The sequence below is a fragment of the Lampris incognitus genome, chromosome 1 (genome assembly GCF_029633865.1).
Source record: "Lampris incognitus isolate fLamInc1 chromosome 1, fLamInc1.hap2, whole genome shotgun sequence".
In the NCBI taxonomy this organism is placed as follows: domain Eukaryota; kingdom Metazoa; phylum Chordata; class Actinopteri; order Lampriformes; family Lampridae; genus Lampris; species Lampris incognitus.
The window spans coordinates 39,474,363-39,495,729 of record NC_079211.1 but is presented as its reverse complement, the minus strand read 5'-3'; the positions used below and the strand labels follow the sequence as shown (position 1 = coordinate 39,495,729).

General features: G+C 44.1%; 1 protein-coding gene across 1 annotated transcript in view; it reads left to right on the top strand.

The window, feature by feature from the left end:
- Positions 1-6,396, top strand: part of ppargc1b (peroxisome proliferator-activated receptor gamma, coactivator 1 beta) — a 111,274-nt gene extending 104,878 nt beyond the window's left edge. The window contains exons 7-12 of the mRNA XM_056292216.1: positions 382-446; positions 1,821-2,475; positions 2,729-2,786; positions 4,295-4,413; positions 5,237-5,355; positions 5,761-6,396. Coding sequence (XP_056148191.1) covers positions 382-446; positions 1,821-2,475; positions 2,729-2,786; positions 4,295-4,413; positions 5,237-5,355; positions 5,761-5,852 — 1,108 coding nt within the window. The 3' untranslated portion in view covers positions 5,853-6,396. The remainder of the gene's footprint in view (positions 1-381; positions 447-1,820; positions 2,476-2,728; positions 2,787-4,294; positions 4,414-5,236; positions 5,356-5,760) is intronic.
- Positions 6,397-21,367: the final 14,971 nt, after the last annotated feature.

Genomic DNA, 21,367 nt, shown 5'->3' with positions numbered 1-21,367 from the left:
TGTTGGCATGCCAGCAGCCATTTACCAAGGAAAATGTAATTCATATTCAGCAGATTTAAGCTGGAACTCTTTATTATTATTATTATTATTATTATTATTGTCTTTGATTTTTGTTAAAGGAAAGAGAAGCTTGTGAATATATTTTGTATGCCTGTCATTTTTACTGTGAAACTTTTTTGGTTTTTAATTTCTGTATTTTGACACCATACTCTCTGATATGTCTTCCTTCTCCCCTCTCTTTTCTGTTTATCCACGTCTGATATCTATCTATCTATGTCTTCCTACTTTTTGTTTACTATACTCTCTCTGTCTCTGTCGCTCACTCTCGCTCTGTCTGTCTGTCTCTCTCTCTCGCTCTCTCTGTCTCTGTCTGTCCACCAGAGAGCCTCAGTTCGGCACCAAGCCATTTGAGCAGACCCTGAGTGTGGACCTGTGTGGAACAGCAGGTAAACATCTCGTATTGTTGACATGTTTGCAGAGCTTTATTTGTGAGATGGAGATTCGTCTTCTGCTGTTTACAGCTACAGTCATGAGGGACAGTTCAGCCATATCTAATCTTGTTTGGAAATAGTAGCATGTCGAAACAGCCCCACATAGCTCAATGGGTGCAGCGCGTGGCACTGAGACTGCAGGGCTTAGAGGTTTGATTCCCACGAACGTGCAAAAGGTCCTCACATGAACTCACGGGAGTTATTGATAAAACCCAAAGATTTACATGCAAGCAAATTTCCTTTTGGATGTTTCCTGTTGCGGGCATGTGTAAAACAATAGCTATCGCATTAATATCTACATCATGTACATGTGTGGCTGCTCATTTTGCCGATACAACAGCAATGGCTACCATGTTTCATGTCAAAATTATGGGTGGGGTGTGGGGTTCAGTATAATTATCAGTGTCACCATATGGGTCACTTAGCTAAACACAAATAATAATCTACAAAATTGCAGCATCCACCAAATGATGAATTTTTGTGTAAGGTTTTTTATAGCAAAGTGAAAATGAAAGTTTTGACCTGTTGTTGATATCAATTGTAAAATCTTGCTTCATATTACACCTGCACAGTACACACTTCAAATACATTAAAGTTAATAAGCCAAAGCAATTTAGGTAGGATGCCAAGAAATTTGAATAGCACTGCATTAAGAAAAACAATGGTCTGCATCACAGCTTTCTTTTAATGGTTGTCAACTTTATTGATTATTTATTTATTTAAACAAAAACAATCAAGCTATAATAACATTGCTCCTGTTGAAAGTAGTTCCGTTACTAGTGCCTCATCAAACACAGGCATGACAGACATTAAGGTGGCTGGGCTGCTTTCATTTTTCACTTTAAAATAGCGCCACACTGCAGGTATTTTAGCCATATGTTGGTGTTGACTTTTTAAAATACGCTGCCGCACTCCTGCAATTTGTGGATGACATCCGCTTATGACATCTAAATGGGGAAGAAGGGAATTTGATCAGACTTGACATATAAGCCAATAACCGTCAATTAAAATGAGCCTTAATCAACTCTGATACCAATTCCTTGTGTCTATTGGGACATCCCCAACAGCTACCCAGTCTGAACTTGTGAGACATTCAGACCTCTGCAGAAGAAAAGCATCAGTCGGTCAGCCTGTCCGTCAAGCCTCACAACACAAAGTTAAATAAAGTTTCTGGGGGAGTTGTACTTGTCAAGAATTCAACTAGCTCTTTCAAAACTGACAGAGTTCAGAGGTTGGCGCTGTAATGTATTTCTATTACATTAGCAAAGTGTCCATGTGTTTCATGTGTGTACATCTGTCCCGCCCCCACCCCAACACATCCATCAACAGGTCTGACTCCGCCCACCACCCCGCCTCACAAACCTGTGGAGGAAGAGCTCTTTAAGCCGACAGAGGCAGGGAAGGGAGGAGGAGGAGAGTCCCCCCACCCCACCCCCACCCCGGCCACCAACAACAACAGCAACACCACCAAGGGCTCCTCCTGGCTGAGCCGCTCCCACCACCGGAAGCTTCCAGAGCAGACAGAGCTGTATGCCCAGTTGCGTCGCATGGGCCAGACTGGGATGGAGGGCGAGAGCCTGTTGGCCCGGGGAGGTGCGGTGGTTCACCGCACCTTTGGTGACCACGACTACTGCGCGCTGAGCCTCGGAGAGAGCCGCAAGCGCAGCGCCGCCATGCTGGGCGCTATCCTCCGGTCGCGAGAAGGAGCAGAGGAAGAGCTGGCCAAGAGAGGCCAAGGGGCAGAGAGGGCACCAGGGAGTGGGGAGTTGGACGACCAGGAGCAGCCGGCGCTATCAGAGAAGGTTCTGGAACAACTGCACCAACAGCAGACAGAGATCGTGTCGTCTTCACCAGAGCACGACCGCCGATTGGCTGCGGCCACGCCGCCGGCCTCGGAGGAGGAGGCCGAGCGTTCATCTGCGTCTCGCTCACCCTCCCCAACCCTCCACTCCCCTGACTCCCCCACCAGCAAGACAGACTCCAGGTGAGGGAGAGAGACAGAGCGCGGTATAATGAAGGAACCAGTGAGTGTGAAACGTGTGTGAGAGAAAGACAGACTCGCTTCAGTCAGTGTATTATTCGCTACCTCTTTTCTCATATCTGGATTTCGTTCTGCACTTTTAGTTCTATCTTTTGTCCTCCCTCTTCTCTCTCTGTCTCTGTCTCTGTCGCTCTTGCTCGCTGAGTCTCTCTCTCATTGTGTCTACCTCTCTCTGTCTTTGTGTTTTCATCAGCAGTGAGAACTCAGAGAGCTGTCCAGAGGACAAGCAGAGGAACAAAGCCAAGTCAGACGAGGTATGGAGAAAAGTCACACTGGATAAATCACTGGATGTAATATGTTGGGTGTAATATAGTTTCAAATTAAAACACTTAAAGAGACATGGATATCAAGACATTGATATAAAGGAGACTGTGATTGTGACAGTTCTGAGTCGAGGTGATAAGCAAAACTATATTTGTTCATTGGTATAATAATAATAAATCGATCTAACATAGCGCTTTTCTAACACTCAAAGTCGCTTGACAATAAACGGGGTAAAACAAGACAACAGATAAACATAGCACAAACATACAGGGGTGGATGGGAAGAGGGGCTACGAGAGGGAGAAGCGGCAGCCACACACGATGCCAGCAGTACTCTCCCACTTCAACACATACAAAAGGGCAAGAAAAACAAAAACAACAGCACTGTGGACATTGATTTTCTGTAGGGGTTTACTCCCATAGCCTATTCCTCTCACGAGGTAACTACTAGGCAGTGGCACTATTTAACCCATTGCTGGGGGCTGGTTCGTGGGCGTCAGGGAATATCCACACACCGGCCTGCGTACCGCACGCCTAGGGGCCAGACCTTCTCCGAGCCCTTTGTAGTTCAGCCAGGGTCCAAGGTCTACCCAGTTACCGTGTGTCGCCATAAGGAGGCACTACATAGGGCTTGCTGTTGGAGAGGTTATGTACTGGCAGGGAGAGACTCTCCTGTTCGCATTTCTGCTAGCCAGCGGTGAAGGTTAAGAGTGAGACATGATAGGCACAGAACACTACACCAACACACTAGACGCTTCACAACAAGGGTGGCACAGTGGCCCAGTGGTTAGTGCTGTTGCCTCACAGCAAGAAGGTCCTGGGTTCGAACCCTGGGGTTGTCCAACCTTGGGGGTCATCCAACCTTGGGGGTCATCCCAGGTCTTCCTGTGTAGAGCTTGCATGTTCTCCCCATGTCTGTGTGAGTTTCCTCCAGGGGCTCCGGTTTCCTCCCACAATCTAAAGACATGTAGGTGAGGTGAATTGGCTGTACGAAATTGTCCCTTGGTGTGAATGTGTCGACCATGCGATGGACTGGCGACCTGTCCAGGGTGCTTCCCTGCCTTCCGCCCAATGACTGCTGGGATAGGCTCCGGCATCCCGCGACCCTAATTAGGATAAGCGGCTTGGAAAATAGATGGATGGATGGATGGATGGATGGATGGATGGATGGATGGATGGATGATATACAGTATTCTTTGCTTGTTGATCCTGCAAAATCACTAAGCTGAAACAAACACCGACAATGACTTTTAAGATTTCCATTATGAGGGTTTTTCAGGGCCATTGTTGGAGTAGTATTAGTTTAATCAGGCCTAGAAGGGATTTTCTGTGAGCATGTTCGCATACCCGACCCGATGAGCTGGCTACTCAGTGTGAAGAACCTGTCTTTCTTTTTGTCGCGGGGGTGCTCTGCATTCTGTCAGATACCCTCGTCTGTCCCTGTCCGTGTTCCCTGTTACCCTTTGTCCTGACTGTTGCCATGGTTTCCTTGTTGCCAGGACAACTGCCAGGTGTTGTACATCCATAACCTGCCGACCAGCATGACCCAGAACATGCTGAGGAAACGCTTCCAGGTCTTCGGCAGTGCAGAGGACTGCAAGGTCATCATACACAACGAGTAAGTGGTCCGCTGTCCCTCAGCCTTATATCCAGAATGATGACATTTGATGAAATTTGGTGATTTGCAATTAAGTTCCAGATACTGAGTCTATTTCTGAACATTTGTGGTCCTTACTAATGTCAACGTTAGTATTTGCTTTGAGGATATAAGGACAAATTGATTAATTAAGGGCTAATTTTCCATCTTGTATGAGCGTCTTGATGATTTAACCACCCTGAGCATTCTAGAAGTCATTAAATTAAATGTTTCTATATGGCCATGGGATGAATTGTGGAAGATTAAAGATCGACGTAACATTTGTGAATGGTGTTAATGATTATACACCGTTAATCAGTGCAGCCCTGGCTGAAACTATAACTGTTTTTTCTTGCAATGCAAAAGTCATGACCATCAGTGACCTCCCCCAAAGCTTACAAAGACAGAGCATTGGGGTTTGTTTAAATCACTGTTGATCCTCGTTTTCTTTTTTTTCTTTTTTTTTCTAAATGGACTAGTTGGAGCTGGGAAAAAAATATATATTTATTCACTCTGTCAGTGTGCATTCAGGCAACAAAGCTGATGGGATGAATACTAATGTACTGTAGATGTAGAAGCACATTGATTTTATGTCCAATTCAGTATTCTCCGTCTCTGTTGATGCCAACATGAACCATCTCTAGCAGCCATGAGGGTGCTATTTACTTAAAGCATACCTCCGTCTGTGTGTCTATCCATCTTTCTGGGTCTGTCTTATTGTCTTCCCATGTGCATGCCTGTCCACGCGTGTGTGTGTGTTTGTTTGTTTGTTTGTATGGATGTATGTATGTTTGTTTGTCGATAGGGAACGCTGTGGTGTGATTAAGATACGCCAGGCAGGGATTCAGAGACACTGGAGAGAACGTGAGACGCTGTTCCAGAACGGAGCCAGGAGGGTGACCAGGAAGCGCTACATAGACCTGGGTAACAGACAGTCACCCACCCACCCACCCACACACACACACACACACACACACACACACACACACAAGCATACACAGACAGTCTAAAGCATAACTGTGTGCATATAGAACTTGGTATTATTCTACTAACTGCTGAGGCAAATTTGTCATTTGTGATAATGGGCTGTACAAATAAAATTGACTTAACTAAGAATGGAAAACATATAATACCGATAGATACAATTTAGACAGAGACAGACTGACAGGACAGGACAGGACAGGACAGGACAGGACAGGACAGACAGACAGACAGATAGATAGATTCCATCTTCTAATTTGTTCTGTGTTGTCAAACCGTTTACCTTTTGCCATGGCTATATATATATTGAGGCCGACATAACTCTTGGCATTGGTCTTCTTCTTACAGATGAGGCAGGCCCGGGGCCTGTCAAGAGCAAGTACGATGCACTGGACTTTGACACTCTCCTGAAGGAGGCCCAGAAGTCCCTGCATCGCTGACAGCCCCTCCTCCCCCTTTACTGGCCCCGCCTTAGTACACTAAAGCAACACCCCTCCAACATCACGGCCCCGCCCCAGACAGGCCTCTTGAGTACCTCCATGCAAGGCGACCTCACAAGATGTTTACATTTTTGACGTTAGAATAAAGTAACGAAAAGGACCTTGTTGATTTTTCTTTTTTCCTTTCACCGGAGGACACTGCTAAAAACGAGGAAGCCAAGAAGATTATGGAGGAGGTTAAAGACAATGGAGGAAATCAGACTTTTTAACAGCAATGGTACAACCAGAACAACTGCAACGACAACGAGTCCTCTGTTGAACAATATAACAACGAAGCTGCTTCCTGTCTGTGTTGGTGACGTCAGCACACCCTGCCTCGACGAGGAGGGGGTGCGAGAGACCTCTGTAGCAAAAACACCTTTTTGCTATTCCCTCGTTACGTCAGTCGTCGTGATGTGTGTGTGTCTCTGCGAATGTGTGTTATTTGTTTTGTTTCTGTTTGTTTTTGTAAAAAATTAAAAAAAAACTTACAAAAAAAAACAAAACAAAAAAACCTATCTCTCCGGTCACGGTTGGTAATACCACAAGCTGCGTTTGCCATTACCTTGTGCGGATGCATTACAAAAAAAGAAAAGAAACTTCAATTTAGCGGGAAAAAAAAAAGATGGTTGCTGTAAATTTAAAAACCAAGACAACGTGCGTGTGTGCTGTGGACAAAGAAAACAATTTAAGAAACATTTAACGAAATCATGAACGAAAAAGTTTACAAATCGCAAATGAGAAAATAATTGTTTTTTTTCTTCTTTTTTTTTCGTTCAATTGTTTGTTTGTTTGTTATTTTTTTGTAACTGTAGTGCTTCCTTGATTTAATCTATGCACTGTACGGAGGTAAAAGTCTCACCTGTCCTCCACCTTCCCCGTGACTTGAGTCCCTAACGTTGCCACTCTGACTTGGGCCTCTGCTGCTGGCTGCTACAGGATGTGCTGGCCCGGCCTTACCGCTGGCTGCCGTGAGCGCGCTGAAGCCCGGGCCTGAAACTGGCGGGTTTCTGATCCGATGGCAATCCCTCGGGTCAGATCTGGGACAATTTACCAGAGAATTGTTTTCGGACCATTCGGACAAAAGCACTTCCTGGGTAAGCAATTATTTTGAATGTTAAACCTGCTGAACCAACCTCAAACATAAGCTAGCCCTGGTTTCCCCATACCCGCCGTGGTCATTGTTAAGAGCATTGTTATACTTTGATTTGTTAACATTATTTGCTATTTTATCCAAACCTGACATTCACCTTAAATCTGTCAACTTTTTTCTTTTTCTTTTTTTTGTCCCTGTATGAGCAGCCGAACTGCCTGCCTTCTTCAGTTATGTCAGCTGGAAAAGATAGTGTTGAAACTGAGCCAGGTAGCGATCAATCACATCATTTTATCCACTGACCAATCAGAAGTCTCTTATTTCCCATTTGGACATGTCCCACTCACTCGCCCCACCTGTCGTCTTTTTGGACACCAACACGGCACACAACTGGTGCTCTGATACGCGACGTGCAAAACCCAATGCATCACAACCATCTTTTGTGTCAATCGATGCCATTACATTGGTTTTATACATATAATAGTCAACAACCCCATGAAACACAGGTATGTCACTGAAGTCACATCTGAAATAGACATCCGGGTCGCTTTGCTTACTGAGAACAATAGAAGTTCCCCAAATTTTTTCATGAAACACTGGTGCACAAGACAATATGGCGACCTGCTGTAGGGTCTCGGAGTACATCCCGACACATGGGCGACTGTACGGGGGACGACACCACTTCACACTCCACTACCCACCCATCCATTATCCAAACCGCTTATCCTGCTCTCAGGGTCGCGGGGATGCTGGCGCCTATCCCAGCAGTCATTGGGCGGCAGGCGGGGAGACACCCTGGACAGGCCGCCGGGCCATCACAGACTCCACTACCCTCTGCATGAAAAACTGAACAGCAACTTTTGAAATCCACACTTAGTTACACACGCATAGCTGCAATCATATGGAGCCGATTCTTCTTCTTCTTCGTTTATTTTTTTCTTGTGCAGGTGCAACGCAATTTCCCCTCGCACGACCACGCTCTCCTTAATAAAACAGGCTAAGCAGAGCGACTCCCCGTCGACACTAAAAGAATGTATCAAACAAAAGATCTGAATGTAATCGCACCCCCCCACCCGCAGAGATGGTTGAACGTTTAGTGATGGATTCGGCCGAGTCATGTTTACTTCTCCACACGGCCGAGTCCGGCATCGCGTTGAGTCCAGCTTCCAGGTCAGATTTAAACGTCCCTGACGCAGCCAGTAGCAAGTCCGACACCCCCCCACCCCCACCCGTACAACCCCTACAACACCACCCAACCCCAGAAAGGGAGAGAGCCTCCAAGCCTGCCAGAAGTGGCACCAAACCACCACTTCAAATGAATAAATATATGAATAAAAAAAAAACACAAAAAATAAAACACAGACACTGCAGCCAGGGATAAAGCAAGGGACGGGCTTTACATTATGAAGAGCTATCAGGCGTGTAGAGGTTCTGCATCAGCACAGCATCTCTACCTCACGCCCATCTATCCTGCCGTCCCTCCCTCTCCTGTCCTCTCCTCTCCTCTCCCCTCCCCTCCCTCTCTCGTTCTCTCTCTTGGATGCTCTCCCCCAGTATGTTGTTTTTGTTTCGTTTTGGTTTTGACCTGTTGCTCTTTCTCTGTGTGAGGGTCTTTTGAGGGATGTGGTTATTAATCGAGTGGGGATTGCGAGGTTTTTTTCTTTCTTTTCTTTCTTTTTCTTTTTTTAATATCCTATAAGCCCTTGAGCTACTGTTAACCCCCCTCCCCCTCCAGCAAGGGTAGTAACCCTGTCTCCGTCACTCTCTAAACTCGCTCGTTCTCACCTCACAGCTAATGGCTTCTTGTGTGTCTTTTTTTTTTATTGCCGTCTTGAACCCCGTGTGTCTTTGTGTATCTGAGTGTTTTAGTCTGTGTCGTGTGTGTGTGTGTGTGTGTGTGTGTGTGTGTGTGTGTGTGTGGGTCGAAATTGTTGCTGCTTGGGGTTTGGCGTGATGGGGGGGGGGGGGGTATTAGAGTTGTTTTTTGTTTGTCGGGTGGTGGTCCTTGAGCATGGTAGGTGGTGAAGATTCTCCTCATCTTTCCCTCCCTCGTTTTCTTGCTTTCTTCAGGGGCTCACTGCTCCTCCCCTCTCCTCCCACTTGCCCTTGCTCCTCCTCCAACCCCCCCCCCCACATGTGCACCCCCCCCTCTCTCTCTCTCTCTCTCTCTCTCTCTCTCTCTCTCTCTCTCTCTCTCTCTCTCTCTCTCTCTCTCTCTCTCTCTCTCTCTCTCTCTCTCTCTCTCTCTCTCTCTCTCTCTCTCTCTCTCTCTCTCTCTCTCTCTCTCTCTCTCTCTCTCTCTCTCTCTCTCTCTCTCTCTCTCGATTTAGGGCCTTCCTTCCTGGCCCGACCGAAATAACCATGGCAAATGTTCCCTTTTGTAACACATAGTCTCTTTACCTCCGCTCCCTTCCTTCCTTCCTTCCTTCCTTCCTCCTGTGAACCTCTTTCTATCTAATCAACTCCTTGGTAACACACAAGAAAATTGAATGTTTACATCACTCGATTCTCGTTCAACTTTACTAGGAACACACACTAAGTACAAAGGCCTTATTCGGTGTCCAGCTGTCCAGAAGCTGACGTCTAAATAGCAGTGAGGTCGCCAGGAGGCGCGAGTCTTGTAGGCTTGTCGTCTTTGGCCAGCTGATGTCCAAAACTAACAAAATCGGTGTAACAATGTAATATTATACATACTAATTGAGAAATGAGTTGTTATCTCAAAGCAAAAACAAAAAAAACAAAAAACAAAATCTAAATTGTATTGACACTAACCAAGAACAACTGAATGAGTATTTGTGCTTAGTATGTATACTGCTAAAAGGTGAGAGAATGTGCTGGTTTACATATAGAAAAAAAGAAACAATATATTATAATATATGAATATATAATGTGTATATAGCACTATGCCTCGTTGTAAACAAAATGTATTGTGTGTTTTTTAAAGGTGGCGGGTCGCAGTTGATTTGCACAGTTGCTAATCAGACAAGAGAAGTAAAGCCAGAGGTGTTGTTCCAATAAGTGAATGGGTGTTCAATGCAGGGAGCAAATGAAGGGAAAAATAACGTTGGAAAGACTTCACGCAAAGTCCAACACTTAAAAGAGAGTAAAAAAAAATATATATATATATATATATATACAATAAGTATCCCTTTAGACTATCGTACTAGATGGTTCTATTTCTTTGCTTTTCTTTTTGTAATGAGTAAATATTTTTGATGATTTTTTTTCCCTTTGTTTGTTTTTTTTTTTTTTTGGTCATTTATGTTCCTAAAAAGCAATTGAGATGCAATATCTGATCTTAAGAGAGCCTTCCGAACGACGGAGGTAATGATGTGCAGTGTGTAGTTTTGGTTGTTGAACTACAGCACTGAGCTGCAGATCCTATAGGCTAGCCTACTGTATGTAGACTACTGTAAAACACATACACAACGAAAAAAAAAAATCACAAAAAAAAAAAATCAAACACAGGAAGAATGTGGTCAGTTATGTCATATTCTCAGAACGCATCAAGAGAGGAAAAAAAAGAAAAGAAATTGTACTAATATACTCTTGCACAAAATGGTGCCCCAAGCATTACAGTATGTGTTCACAACACTTTCCCCCCCGCTGGAAGAAAACTGTTGGGACTGCATTTGTGCCACATTTTGATGGTTTCACAGGATTGTTTGAATCTGATTGATTTACATTGGACACATACTTGTATCATGATAATGGCTAATAACTATAGTAACCTTTGTGAACATGTATGACTCCGATATTGGAACATGGTCGGGAGGAAAAGAAGAAGAAAAAAAAAGTTGTTGCTGGTTTGACCCCGTGATATCTGTTCAGACTATTTGATGCAGACGTAGCCAAGGTAGAGGTGTCCCTGTTTACTGCCTGCACTCCGGCTCCTTTTCCCAAGACAAAGTGAACAAAAAAATAAATGAATAAATAAACTCCACGCCTTTTTTTCTCATCAGCCGTCACAGTTTACAAAGAATTGGCCGAGTAAATCGTTTGGCTGAGAGACATTGAGAGTCGTGTGTCACAGTAAACTACACTAAGCAATCATGGCGGACGTTGCCTGCAGTCCCGCCGTGGGACGGAGAAGGCGGGGCTTCTACGGTGGCTACCGCTGTAGCTTCCATCATTACTGAGGTGATTGACAGCGAAACAACCTGAGTCACGTCATGGCAAGCCTTAAAAATCTGTAGGGGGAAAACGAAGCTACCACTAGCAATTATTATTACCATTTCGACTCCTTTCCAATCCAATGTGGTTTATTATTAAATAATTACTGACGTAATTAAACCTTTTTCAATACAGCCATATTATAAAAAAGGTATATACATATATATATGAATATATATTTGTGTGTTTGTGTAGATATCTAGATGATTATATACTTTCTTATAGAAAACTTTGATGTTGACCATTCTCCTCAGTGTTTTGAGAACACGTTGACACATTTCAACATTATAATACCGCTGTCCACTTGGTCTAGGGTACCTAGGTCAAAGGATGACGAATCGCAATCCAAAAAAAAAAAAAGAAAAAAAAAGAAAAACTCTTTCCAAAGGGAATTAACCCTCGTCAGAATGCAATACCTTTCTTTCCACTCTTCATTAGGAAAAATGGCAAGAAATCCAGAAAACTTGAGGCAAGCTGACCAAAAATAACTCTGATACTAATAATGATAAATGAATGAATGAATGAATCAACAATAAAGGAGGAGTCTGACATTGGCCGGTGGACACGTGTGATGTGTCAAAACAGTCGTGTCAGATTCGCTTTTATAGATGTCACCGTTAATGTCCCAACGACATGGCCCACTGAGAATCCATATTCTTTTTTATTTTATTTTTTATTTTTATGTCGCTGTCCCCGTTCCTCCGTTGTTATCTGTTGGCTCGCTACAATACAGAAGTGTAGCCCTGCCACCAGGACACCAGGGTTTGCATTACCCTGGCCCAACTCCAGCCACAGTCCGGTCCCACTCCGACCCCCCAAACTCCATCTCGTGTTTTATCAGTGACCGGTTGTCCAACACTGAGCCGCCTGTATGTGAGGCCGTTATCCCCCAAATGTCTCCAATAAGCAGAAATCAATAAGTAGGGACTGCGAACTGTCTAATGTGAGTGGGTATTTTCGGTGGAAGAGAAAAAAAACAACATAAAGGGCATACATTGTTTTTTTCTCTTTTTTTAATTTCATTACTATTGATTTCATTGTCTATCTACATCTAACGACTATCAAATTCGCATAAATGATTTTTTTTCTATTTTAACTTAGCTTTTGGTAAAAAAAAAAAGAATACTGCTAGTAAGATTTAAAATTTTATATTTTTACATATGTTGGTTTTATTTTGCGTTTTTTTTCTTTTCTTTTTTTATTTATATACCACTTAGTTTGGTTGTCTTTAAATTGTGTTTTTTTTCTGTTTTGTGTGATTTCATATGTCTTGAGAATGTGGAGACAAATGCATTTCAGTATTTTTGAATTGTTAAAATCTAGTTTCATAGAAGCGGAAGTATCTGATGTTATAAATTATATTTTAATTCATGTAAATAGTTTAAAACAGAAGACTATGGCTTCCTTTTAAACTGAATACATTTCTCTTCAGAGATTGTTTACATTATAAAACTGTAGAGATGTGCTCCTCATATACTGTATAAAGTACATATATTCATTGATTTGCCTCCAGAAAATAAAATCCTAATGAACAACATGCGTCCTGAGTGGGTGTAGCTTCTTTTCTGACAGGAGACAAAGAAAATGTGACTTTATAAGCTTTGTATGCTCAAACTGTAATGATGTACTAATGAGAGCTGCAGCCAGGACAGCACTCGCCACCGACCTTACTATGAAGTTATTATTAATTACTAATATTGTTATAAACACATTCTATTATAAACTTTACAGTGTACTAGAACAGTGGAGCTAGATGACGCTGAAACATCCAGCATGTGTGAGCCACATAATCATGAAAATAAAGAAAATGAGTTTATAATAATAATGTTCGTATCTAATCAGATCTACTCAAGCGCCATCGGCCAAAATATAAAAAGACTGAAAGTTGCCTACTGGGTTGTGCATGTTCTTCAAAATTTTAATATTGTAGTTGGAATCTTTTGACCACAATGCGAACGGAAACTAAATATGGGGGGAAACTGGGAAAGGGATAAGTATACGAGTTTACTGGGGATGTCGAAGGGGTTATTTTTCCTTCGTGGGCACATGCTATATGTGTCTCTGTAAGTTGTGTTTGTGTGTGTGTTTTCTTTTTGTTTTGTTTTTTTATGTTCCCCCCTCTTTCTCCCCAATTGTACTTGGCCAATTACCCCACTCTTCCGACCCGTCCCGGTCACTGCTCCACCCCCTCTGCCAGTCCGGGGAGGGCTGCAGACTACCACACGCCTCCTCCGATCCACATGGGAGTCGCCAGCTGCTTCTTTTCACCTGACAGTGAGGAGTTTCGTCAGGGGGATGTAGCGCGTGGGAAGATCACGCTACCCCCCCAGTTCCCCCTCCACTCAGAACAGGCGCCCCGACCGACCAGATGAGGCGCTAGTGCAACGACCAGGACACACGCCCACATCCGGCTTCCCAGCCGCAGACACGGCCAATTGTGTCTATAGGGATTAGAGACGCCCGACTAAGCTGGAGGTAACACGGGGATTCAAACCGCTGATCCCCATGTTGGTAGGCAAGGGAATAGACCGCTATGCTACCTGGATGCTCGTGTTTGTGTATTTCAAACCACAAGGCTCCGTGTGAGAAGGTACACACTCTAATATAAAAGGGGTGTAGATTGACTGTGTCTCTATACTATTTTCAGCCCCACATTCACTGCTGCATATTCTTTAGCTTCACATTTACAGTCCAATGCATCAGTAGTGGAGCTGCCCAGTAGGTGCAGCCACAGTCTCCTACTGACAGCCACTGGGAGCTACCCAGTAAAAACCATAGTCATCTCCTGTTAACCACTGTAGCTCCAACATGTTCAATTTGCAGTACAGTGCCTTGCACAAAGACACATTAGCAGTGGTTGCTAGGGCAGGACAGAGGGTTTCTTATCACCCAGTGCAGGATTTGACTTCTAAGGCAACACCGGTCCTCCTCTGGTCCCCAACAGTCACGTCTCATAGTGCTGTCAACGATGTTCAGTTTACTGCATGCAGGTCAGTGCTAAGCTTAGGGCTTGCTTAGCTTACAATCTTGTGCCTGAAATATTGCATGTCAACATACAAACAAACACACGCATACACACGCAGACACACAGTGTATGCTATGTGCTTGTTTCAATCAGAGTGTATTTGCTTACAGGCAGTTGTTAGCATGCTCGCACAGATGTGTGTACTTCCTCAGTTATCACTTCCTCTCCTTGGTATGGCATAGCTCTGGGCTATGCTGTGCTGGCAGCTCTGATACGCTCTGATACTCTCTCTCTCTCTCTCTCTCTCTCTCTCTCTCTCTCTCTCTCTCTCTCTCTCTCTCTCTCTCTCTCTCTCTCTCTCTCTCTCTCTCTCTCTCTCTCTCTCTCACTCTCTCACTCTCTCAGACACACACACCCAGATGGACGGATGACAGCTCCCCTGTCTGGTTCTTCTTTGGTTAACAGGGTCCTATTAACAAGCCAATGGCAATTTTCCGCCTGGCTAGCCCATGATTCACATGTCGGTGGCAGCAGATTCCTGCAGCGGCTGAGGGTCTGACGGTTTCTCTTCAGGATGCGGCTGTCGCTTAGGCTCTGCTGGACCTGCTATTTACCCAAGTCACCCTCACATCCACTGACACACGTGACAGCTTCACACACACAGTCAAGGCTCGGTTTAGCCCGGCCGTAGGCTACATGGCAACATGAACATGTCATTGTTGATGACACGGACCTTTATCTCGTGTAAAACTGACCGGCTAATTGAGAATAATTTGTTTACAACAACGCTGTTACAAGTTCTTTCTTATGGGTATGAGATGAAGGTAATATGAAAACAAACGAAAATCAACGACAAAATGAATCAACTCGATGGAGAATAGGCTACAATAATAGAGCGGATTCATCAGAAGCTCGCATTTTAGACATTTCATTCGCACTCATACAGAACAAGCGTTACCGGAAGAGTAAAATAAACTAGATTGCCTTCATAAACCACGATAAACATTAATTACACAGCAATGTTAAAACAATGATACAAAAAACACTGATACAACAATGAAAAAAACCGATAAAACAGAACCACGTCACTCAACCCAAAGCCGGTACTTCGGTGCCTCCCACTGTAACCTTCTGTAGGTCAGCACACAGCGAACTGCCATGTTGTGGCATCGCTTTGAGATGTCCAACTTTGGGATCTTTTGTGCAGAAAAACAGCCCAGTAGAAAATCCCCTGTCATGCGGTTCCCTGTTCTCCTGCCCTCCGTCTGGCTGTCTCTGCAGGGCTGTGGCGACTGCAGCAGAGAGAGACGCAGTACAGTACAGTGCAGTACAGTACGGTATAGTACGGTACAGTACAGTAAAGTACAGTATCGGAGACATGAGTCGACTCTCTGCCGGCCTGGACTTAACTCTGACATGGACCAAGGAACACAGTCGTGTCAAAACCTCATGACTGGAATGATATTTGTGAGCGTGTGTTCGTGTGTGTTTGATTTTCTTTTCTTTTTTTGGGGGGGGGGGGTTCCCTTTTTTCTCCCCAATTGTACTTGGCCAATTAACCTATTTTCCGAGCCATCCCGGTCGCTGCTCCAACCCCTCTGCCGATCTGGGGAGGGCTGCGGACTACCACATGCCTCCTCCGATACATGTGGAGTCACCAGCCGCTTCTTTTCACCTGACAATGAGGAGTTTCACCAGGAGAACATAGCATGTGGGAAGATCACGCCAATCCCCCCAATTTCCCCCTCCCCCCCGAACAGGCGCCCCAGCCGACCAGAGGCGCTGCTACTGCAGCGACCAGGACACACACCCACATCCGGCTTCCCACCCGCAAACACGGCCAATTGTGTTTGTATGGACGCCCGACCAAGCCGGATGTAAGGGTGTGTGATCTGCTGTATCTGTTGTGAATCCGTTGTATTAATAAAGATTTGTAAAAAATAAATACATAAATAAAAATCGTGTTTCCGGATGACTCAACGGCTCATGTGTGCATTCCTCAACTATTTCAAACCTTCAACCACAGGGACCACGAATCTAAATTCCCTTATGTAATATGAAAAACATATTGTGGCCAGTCAAAAACCAAGCCTGTGTGTGTGTGTTGTTTTTTTTTTTTTTACTCATCTCCTGAAAAGCTAAATGCCCCCCCCCCCCCCAACATGGGGCTTCTTTCCGACAGCAACGGTGCAGCGTTGTCTCTGAAGACACCAGCTTTTAACTCCGTCAGCAACAGCTGAACAGGAGACACCTTCACAGAGAACACCGGGACAGTGGAACAGAGGTTAGAGGTCACCTTGTGCAACACATTGATAAGCCATGCTATATGGGGGGACGGTGACCCACATGAGGGTCAAAATGTCTCCAGGAACACCGTACACCTCCAGCGGTCACACAGGGTTTTCATTACTGCAGACTCGCTACACCTGTTTTTTGTTTTTTCTGTCTGTGGCTTCGAAAGATCCTCTTTTGCATCCTCCAGCATGGGTGCACATGCAGTAGTTAACCTGTGATATCAACTTATGACCTCTTTTTTTCCATTAATAGGCCATGCAAATTAGCATATTGCTTCTATGCCAGTTTTCTTTATTTTTCCCATGTTTTATATACTTTATTAATTCTGTGGGGAAATTCTGCTCTGCATTTAACCCATCATAGCTGTGTAGCTAGGAGCAGTGGGCAGCCGCCGTGCAGTACCCAGGGATCAACTCCAGTTCTTCTTTCCATTGCCTCCATCAGGGACACAGACAGGAGTATCAACCCTAACATGCATGTCTTTTGGATGGTGGGGAAAACTGGAGCACCCGGAGCAAACCCACCGCAGACATGGGGAGAACATGCAAACTCCACAGGGACAACGACCTGGGATGACCCCCGAGGTTGGACAACCCCAGGGTCAGTGGCGGCTGGCTAGTACAGGGCGCTGGAGCACTGCCCCCTTCAAATATCAAGAGATGAAAATCTACTTAAACATTTTGAATATAATTTAGTTGTATAATGCAAATAATTCTGAGATAAAAGTGTTTTTCAGTCTGTGAGCGCCTGTCAGCGGCCATTAAATATTGGTTCCAAATGGTATTTGGTTGATTTCTGTCTGAAGCCCTCAAACGTTTGGCGAGCAGGTGACCTGAGGCTGCTGTCTAATTGGTTTCTTCAGATTTTCCATAGGGCGCAGTTCTGTGTGCCCCAGACACTCCCACTTTTATTGGCAGCCAATTGGTATTGTTTTAACGTTTTGTGATCTAATGTGATTGGACAATTCTCGTGGCTGTCAATCATGTTCACACCCACCACAATGCTTTGTCTCGACTGTCAATCATCCACCGTCTACGAACCCTGATAAAATCTATAGGCTACATTGTCCTTCTTAATAACTCTGTGACCGTGTGGACATTAAAGCGCCTGTCAGGTGTGCTGCGCTAAGATAACTTGCACCCCCCCCCCAAAAAAAAAAGTTTAGCACCAGCCGCCACTGCCCAGAGTTCGAACCCAGGATAAACCAGTTAACGTGTTACACAAATCATCTTACCTTTCTCCTCCAGACAGGGGCAAGGTGACACAGGGTCCTCTGTTCAGTGACACTAATGCAAATTGAACCCAAAATAGACCTTAGTCCACTCTTACAACTCTCCTACAACTTCTACATCTTCAGTGCCTTGTTAATGTGATCAACCAAAATAAATAAAACAACATTATCTGCTCTGCCTAACTCTCCTCCCCTAGCATCTTTCTCCAACACAGGACCATCCTGAGATGACAGGAACATGAAATGTATTGTCCTGCTGACTCTGACACCTTGACCTTTGCCTGTAATGGCGGTGACGTGGGAGCTGAAACTTAAATCTGCTGCAGTATTTACTGTAAATCGCACTAGAATAGAGGACCATCGCAAATGCCTTAAATGCAAATATAGATTGTTCTACATCAATATAAATGGATTGCTGAGGGATGGAAATCCAGGCAGGCTGGTTAAGTGATGGGGCCAACGCTAAATGCCTGCAACCAATTCATGCTCCACCCATCCTCCCTAAGAATAGTGTTTTTATTCTCTACCCTCAGAGGCGTGCAGTCTGTGAGCACCGCAGTCACGACCGTCCCTGATCCCAACTAGAACAAGCCCACTGCTCCAGTCCTGCAGGCACACTGCTGTGCACTGCAGCTGCTGCATCTGCTCTCTCTCTCTCGCTGTCTCCGTCTCCCTCTCTCTCTCTGTTGCTGCTGCAGTCACGGGGTGTCCCTGCGTCAAAGCCAAGCATTACGAGCTTTGCTGAGCATCACAACCGTATATGGCAATCCTGGGCTCCTCGCCTTACATCACAGGGACTTACGTCTGAGAGTAGTGACGACACACTCGGATTACGTGGGCTCTAACAATAGCACATGTAGCGTGAGTAGTGTGTATGTGCTGGGGGGGGGGCTATGCGTGTGAAGGGAAGATGGAGGGGGAGATTAATATAGCTCATGCTCCTCCCCCATGTGGCTCTAATACTTTATGCAGTTTGTTATTTGCGTCACCCAGTGTTTTGTAATAGTGTTATGTACTGCTCTACCGTGGGTGGGAGAGTTAATAATAGAGGACCATGCAGACGTACACACACACATTGAAAACCCAACATCTGACTTAACTTGCTCTGTGTTGGTGATTTTTGAGGTCCCCCCCTTTGTCTGTTGCTCATGTAGTACTGCAGTTAATTCTTTCTTGTAAAGGTATTTGTAAGTGGAGATACATTTTATCTCACATTTAAGCACCCTCCAACTAAAAAAGACTAACAAATCATTTTCTCTGCAAGCACCCTCTCTTGGGGGTATTAATACTACAGGGTACCAGCACTTTGGTGTGAAAGCAGTAAACGGGGACTTCTACAAAGGCTAAAGCTCTGTACAGAAAATGCTGATACGAACAAAAAACAAAAAGTATATATGTTGTTCACATAACAAACAGACACAGAGTACACATACAAACATCCACAATAAAAAAACATATTCGATGTATGGGTCTGCAGTTCTAATGTACCTTTAGCAGGATTTAATGGCGACATATGCATAATTCAAATGCATGCATGCTAAAACACATGGGCAGGTCCATATGCCAAAGCACCATTATGCTTCGGCACACCCAGACAGTGCCGGTATGGACAGCATGTTGCACACGGGCATGTACAAGACAAGATGCACAAGCAGGCGCACGCACGCGCGCGCGCGCGCACACACACACACACACACACACATACACACACATAGATAAACGTATATGCACAGTACCTAAAATCTTGTGGGTGCTTGTGGGAAGGCTGAGGTTTCACAGTTGTCATCCCAGAACTCCATCTTGTGTGTTTTACAGTACAGCAGCTTTTTATAACATACCTGCTCTCATCTAACTTGCTACCACACCTTTGTTTTTAATAATTTGTTGGTTTGAGAACAAACAAACAAAGGAAGGAATTATTGGGGAAAATTACAATTTTTCCAAGTAATTCCTCTGGCGATGGAGCAAACATGGATGTAACCTTTGTAACGAAGGTGTCTGCATTGCCCCATCATCGTCGGCGATAACCAGGCTAGACAAGCGAAAGTTGATCCAAAACTGTAGTTTTAATTCCTTGCTAAACCAAGATTCAGACATGGTAAATGATGTCTGACGGCTAGTGCTGCACGATTTGGTGACAGTCATATTCAGGGGCGTCAGTTCACCAGAAGCCAACGTATGGCAAAGTCAGATGGCGTCACATCTGACATCACGTGACATCAAATCAGGTCTCCCTCAAATTCTCATTCCATCTCAACCATGTTGCTCTGTGCTGGTAGTTAGCTACAACCATTTATTTCATTTATACAACCGCATGACCTTAATGCAGTCAGAGCCTTGACTGATTCACCTAGACATTCCTCATCGCCCATTACGGAATCTGTATCCCCTGCCACAGGTGGAACGCCTTGGCCCTGCTACAGATTATATAAAATGGCAAGTATGTATTATTGTTTTTCATGTTTTCAAAGTGAAACTTTTTTCACAAAATTAAAGATGGCTATTAAAAATAAAAAATGGTCCCGGTAAACGGACAAAACTCCACTGGATAAAACCACACAGTCAACAATTCATTTTTACAAGATTATCAATGTTTCAAAATTGCTTTGGAATAAGGCCTGTGGTTATAAATCTATGCCACTGGGAATTCCAACCACGTAGTTTGACTTTCTGATCTGGGGGGGGGGCAGTTGCCAAAAATAAATAGATGATATAGTGAGCGAAAATATGTGGCCTGCATGAACATTCTATTGTTCTCCTCCGCCTATTCTGTTACAATTAAAATGTCCAATAATGCGGCAGATGATGTTCTAACATTTTAACTACATTTTGTTTACATCAGGCATGCTAATGGCAATTGTTATGGAAGTATTTTCCTTTTGTGGTTGCACCCGCAATTAGGCTACGATATTATTGTTTGCATTAAATAAAGAAAGAGCAGTGTAATGTTAGTTTATTGCATCCTCTTGAACACTCTCTCGCAACATTTTATAGGTGAATAATAAGCTACGTTTTACTTATCAACCTAGATTAATTACATAAATAAAAACAAAAGGCCTACTAAAGTTATCCAATTAATTGATTCTGCGAGTTTCTTAAAACACCGTAAACATAGCTTCCTATCAATATGGAGCTGCCGTAGCCTATGATCCTATAATCATGAAGAAGTACGAACAAGAGATGTTCAAATAAATCACGGTAATAAAGCTTGGTCAAAAGCTATGTTGCTATTTGCAAAGCCCATTCTCCTTCACCAACTAAACTGGCTACGTCAATAATAAACCAGATATTATTCTCAGTAATAATATGTATAATTAACACATTACAATAACCAAATTAAAGATGTATATTTCAGGATTATGGCTCGCTCTGGGCTATTTAAGAACTCAAGACAACGCGGATACTGTCTACAATCAGGGGCGTTGCAAGATGGGGGGGATGGGGAGGGGGGGCAGCCGCAGTTTCGCTCCTCGGTTCATTTTTCCAGGACAGGAGAGAGATTCACGCATTGGAAATAAAAAACACAAAGAAACAAAAATTAAGACTTTCTCATCATTTCATTTCATTTTTTTACTGGTCCCTCCTTTTGGGGGAAGCTTGGCTTCTATGAATAATCGTCCATTCAGTTAGATTCAAAAAACTTGATTTCTCGCTGAGGGTAAACTAACCGCTAACAACAAATATGGCCACGACCAACGGCCATGATAAAATTGGCTTAC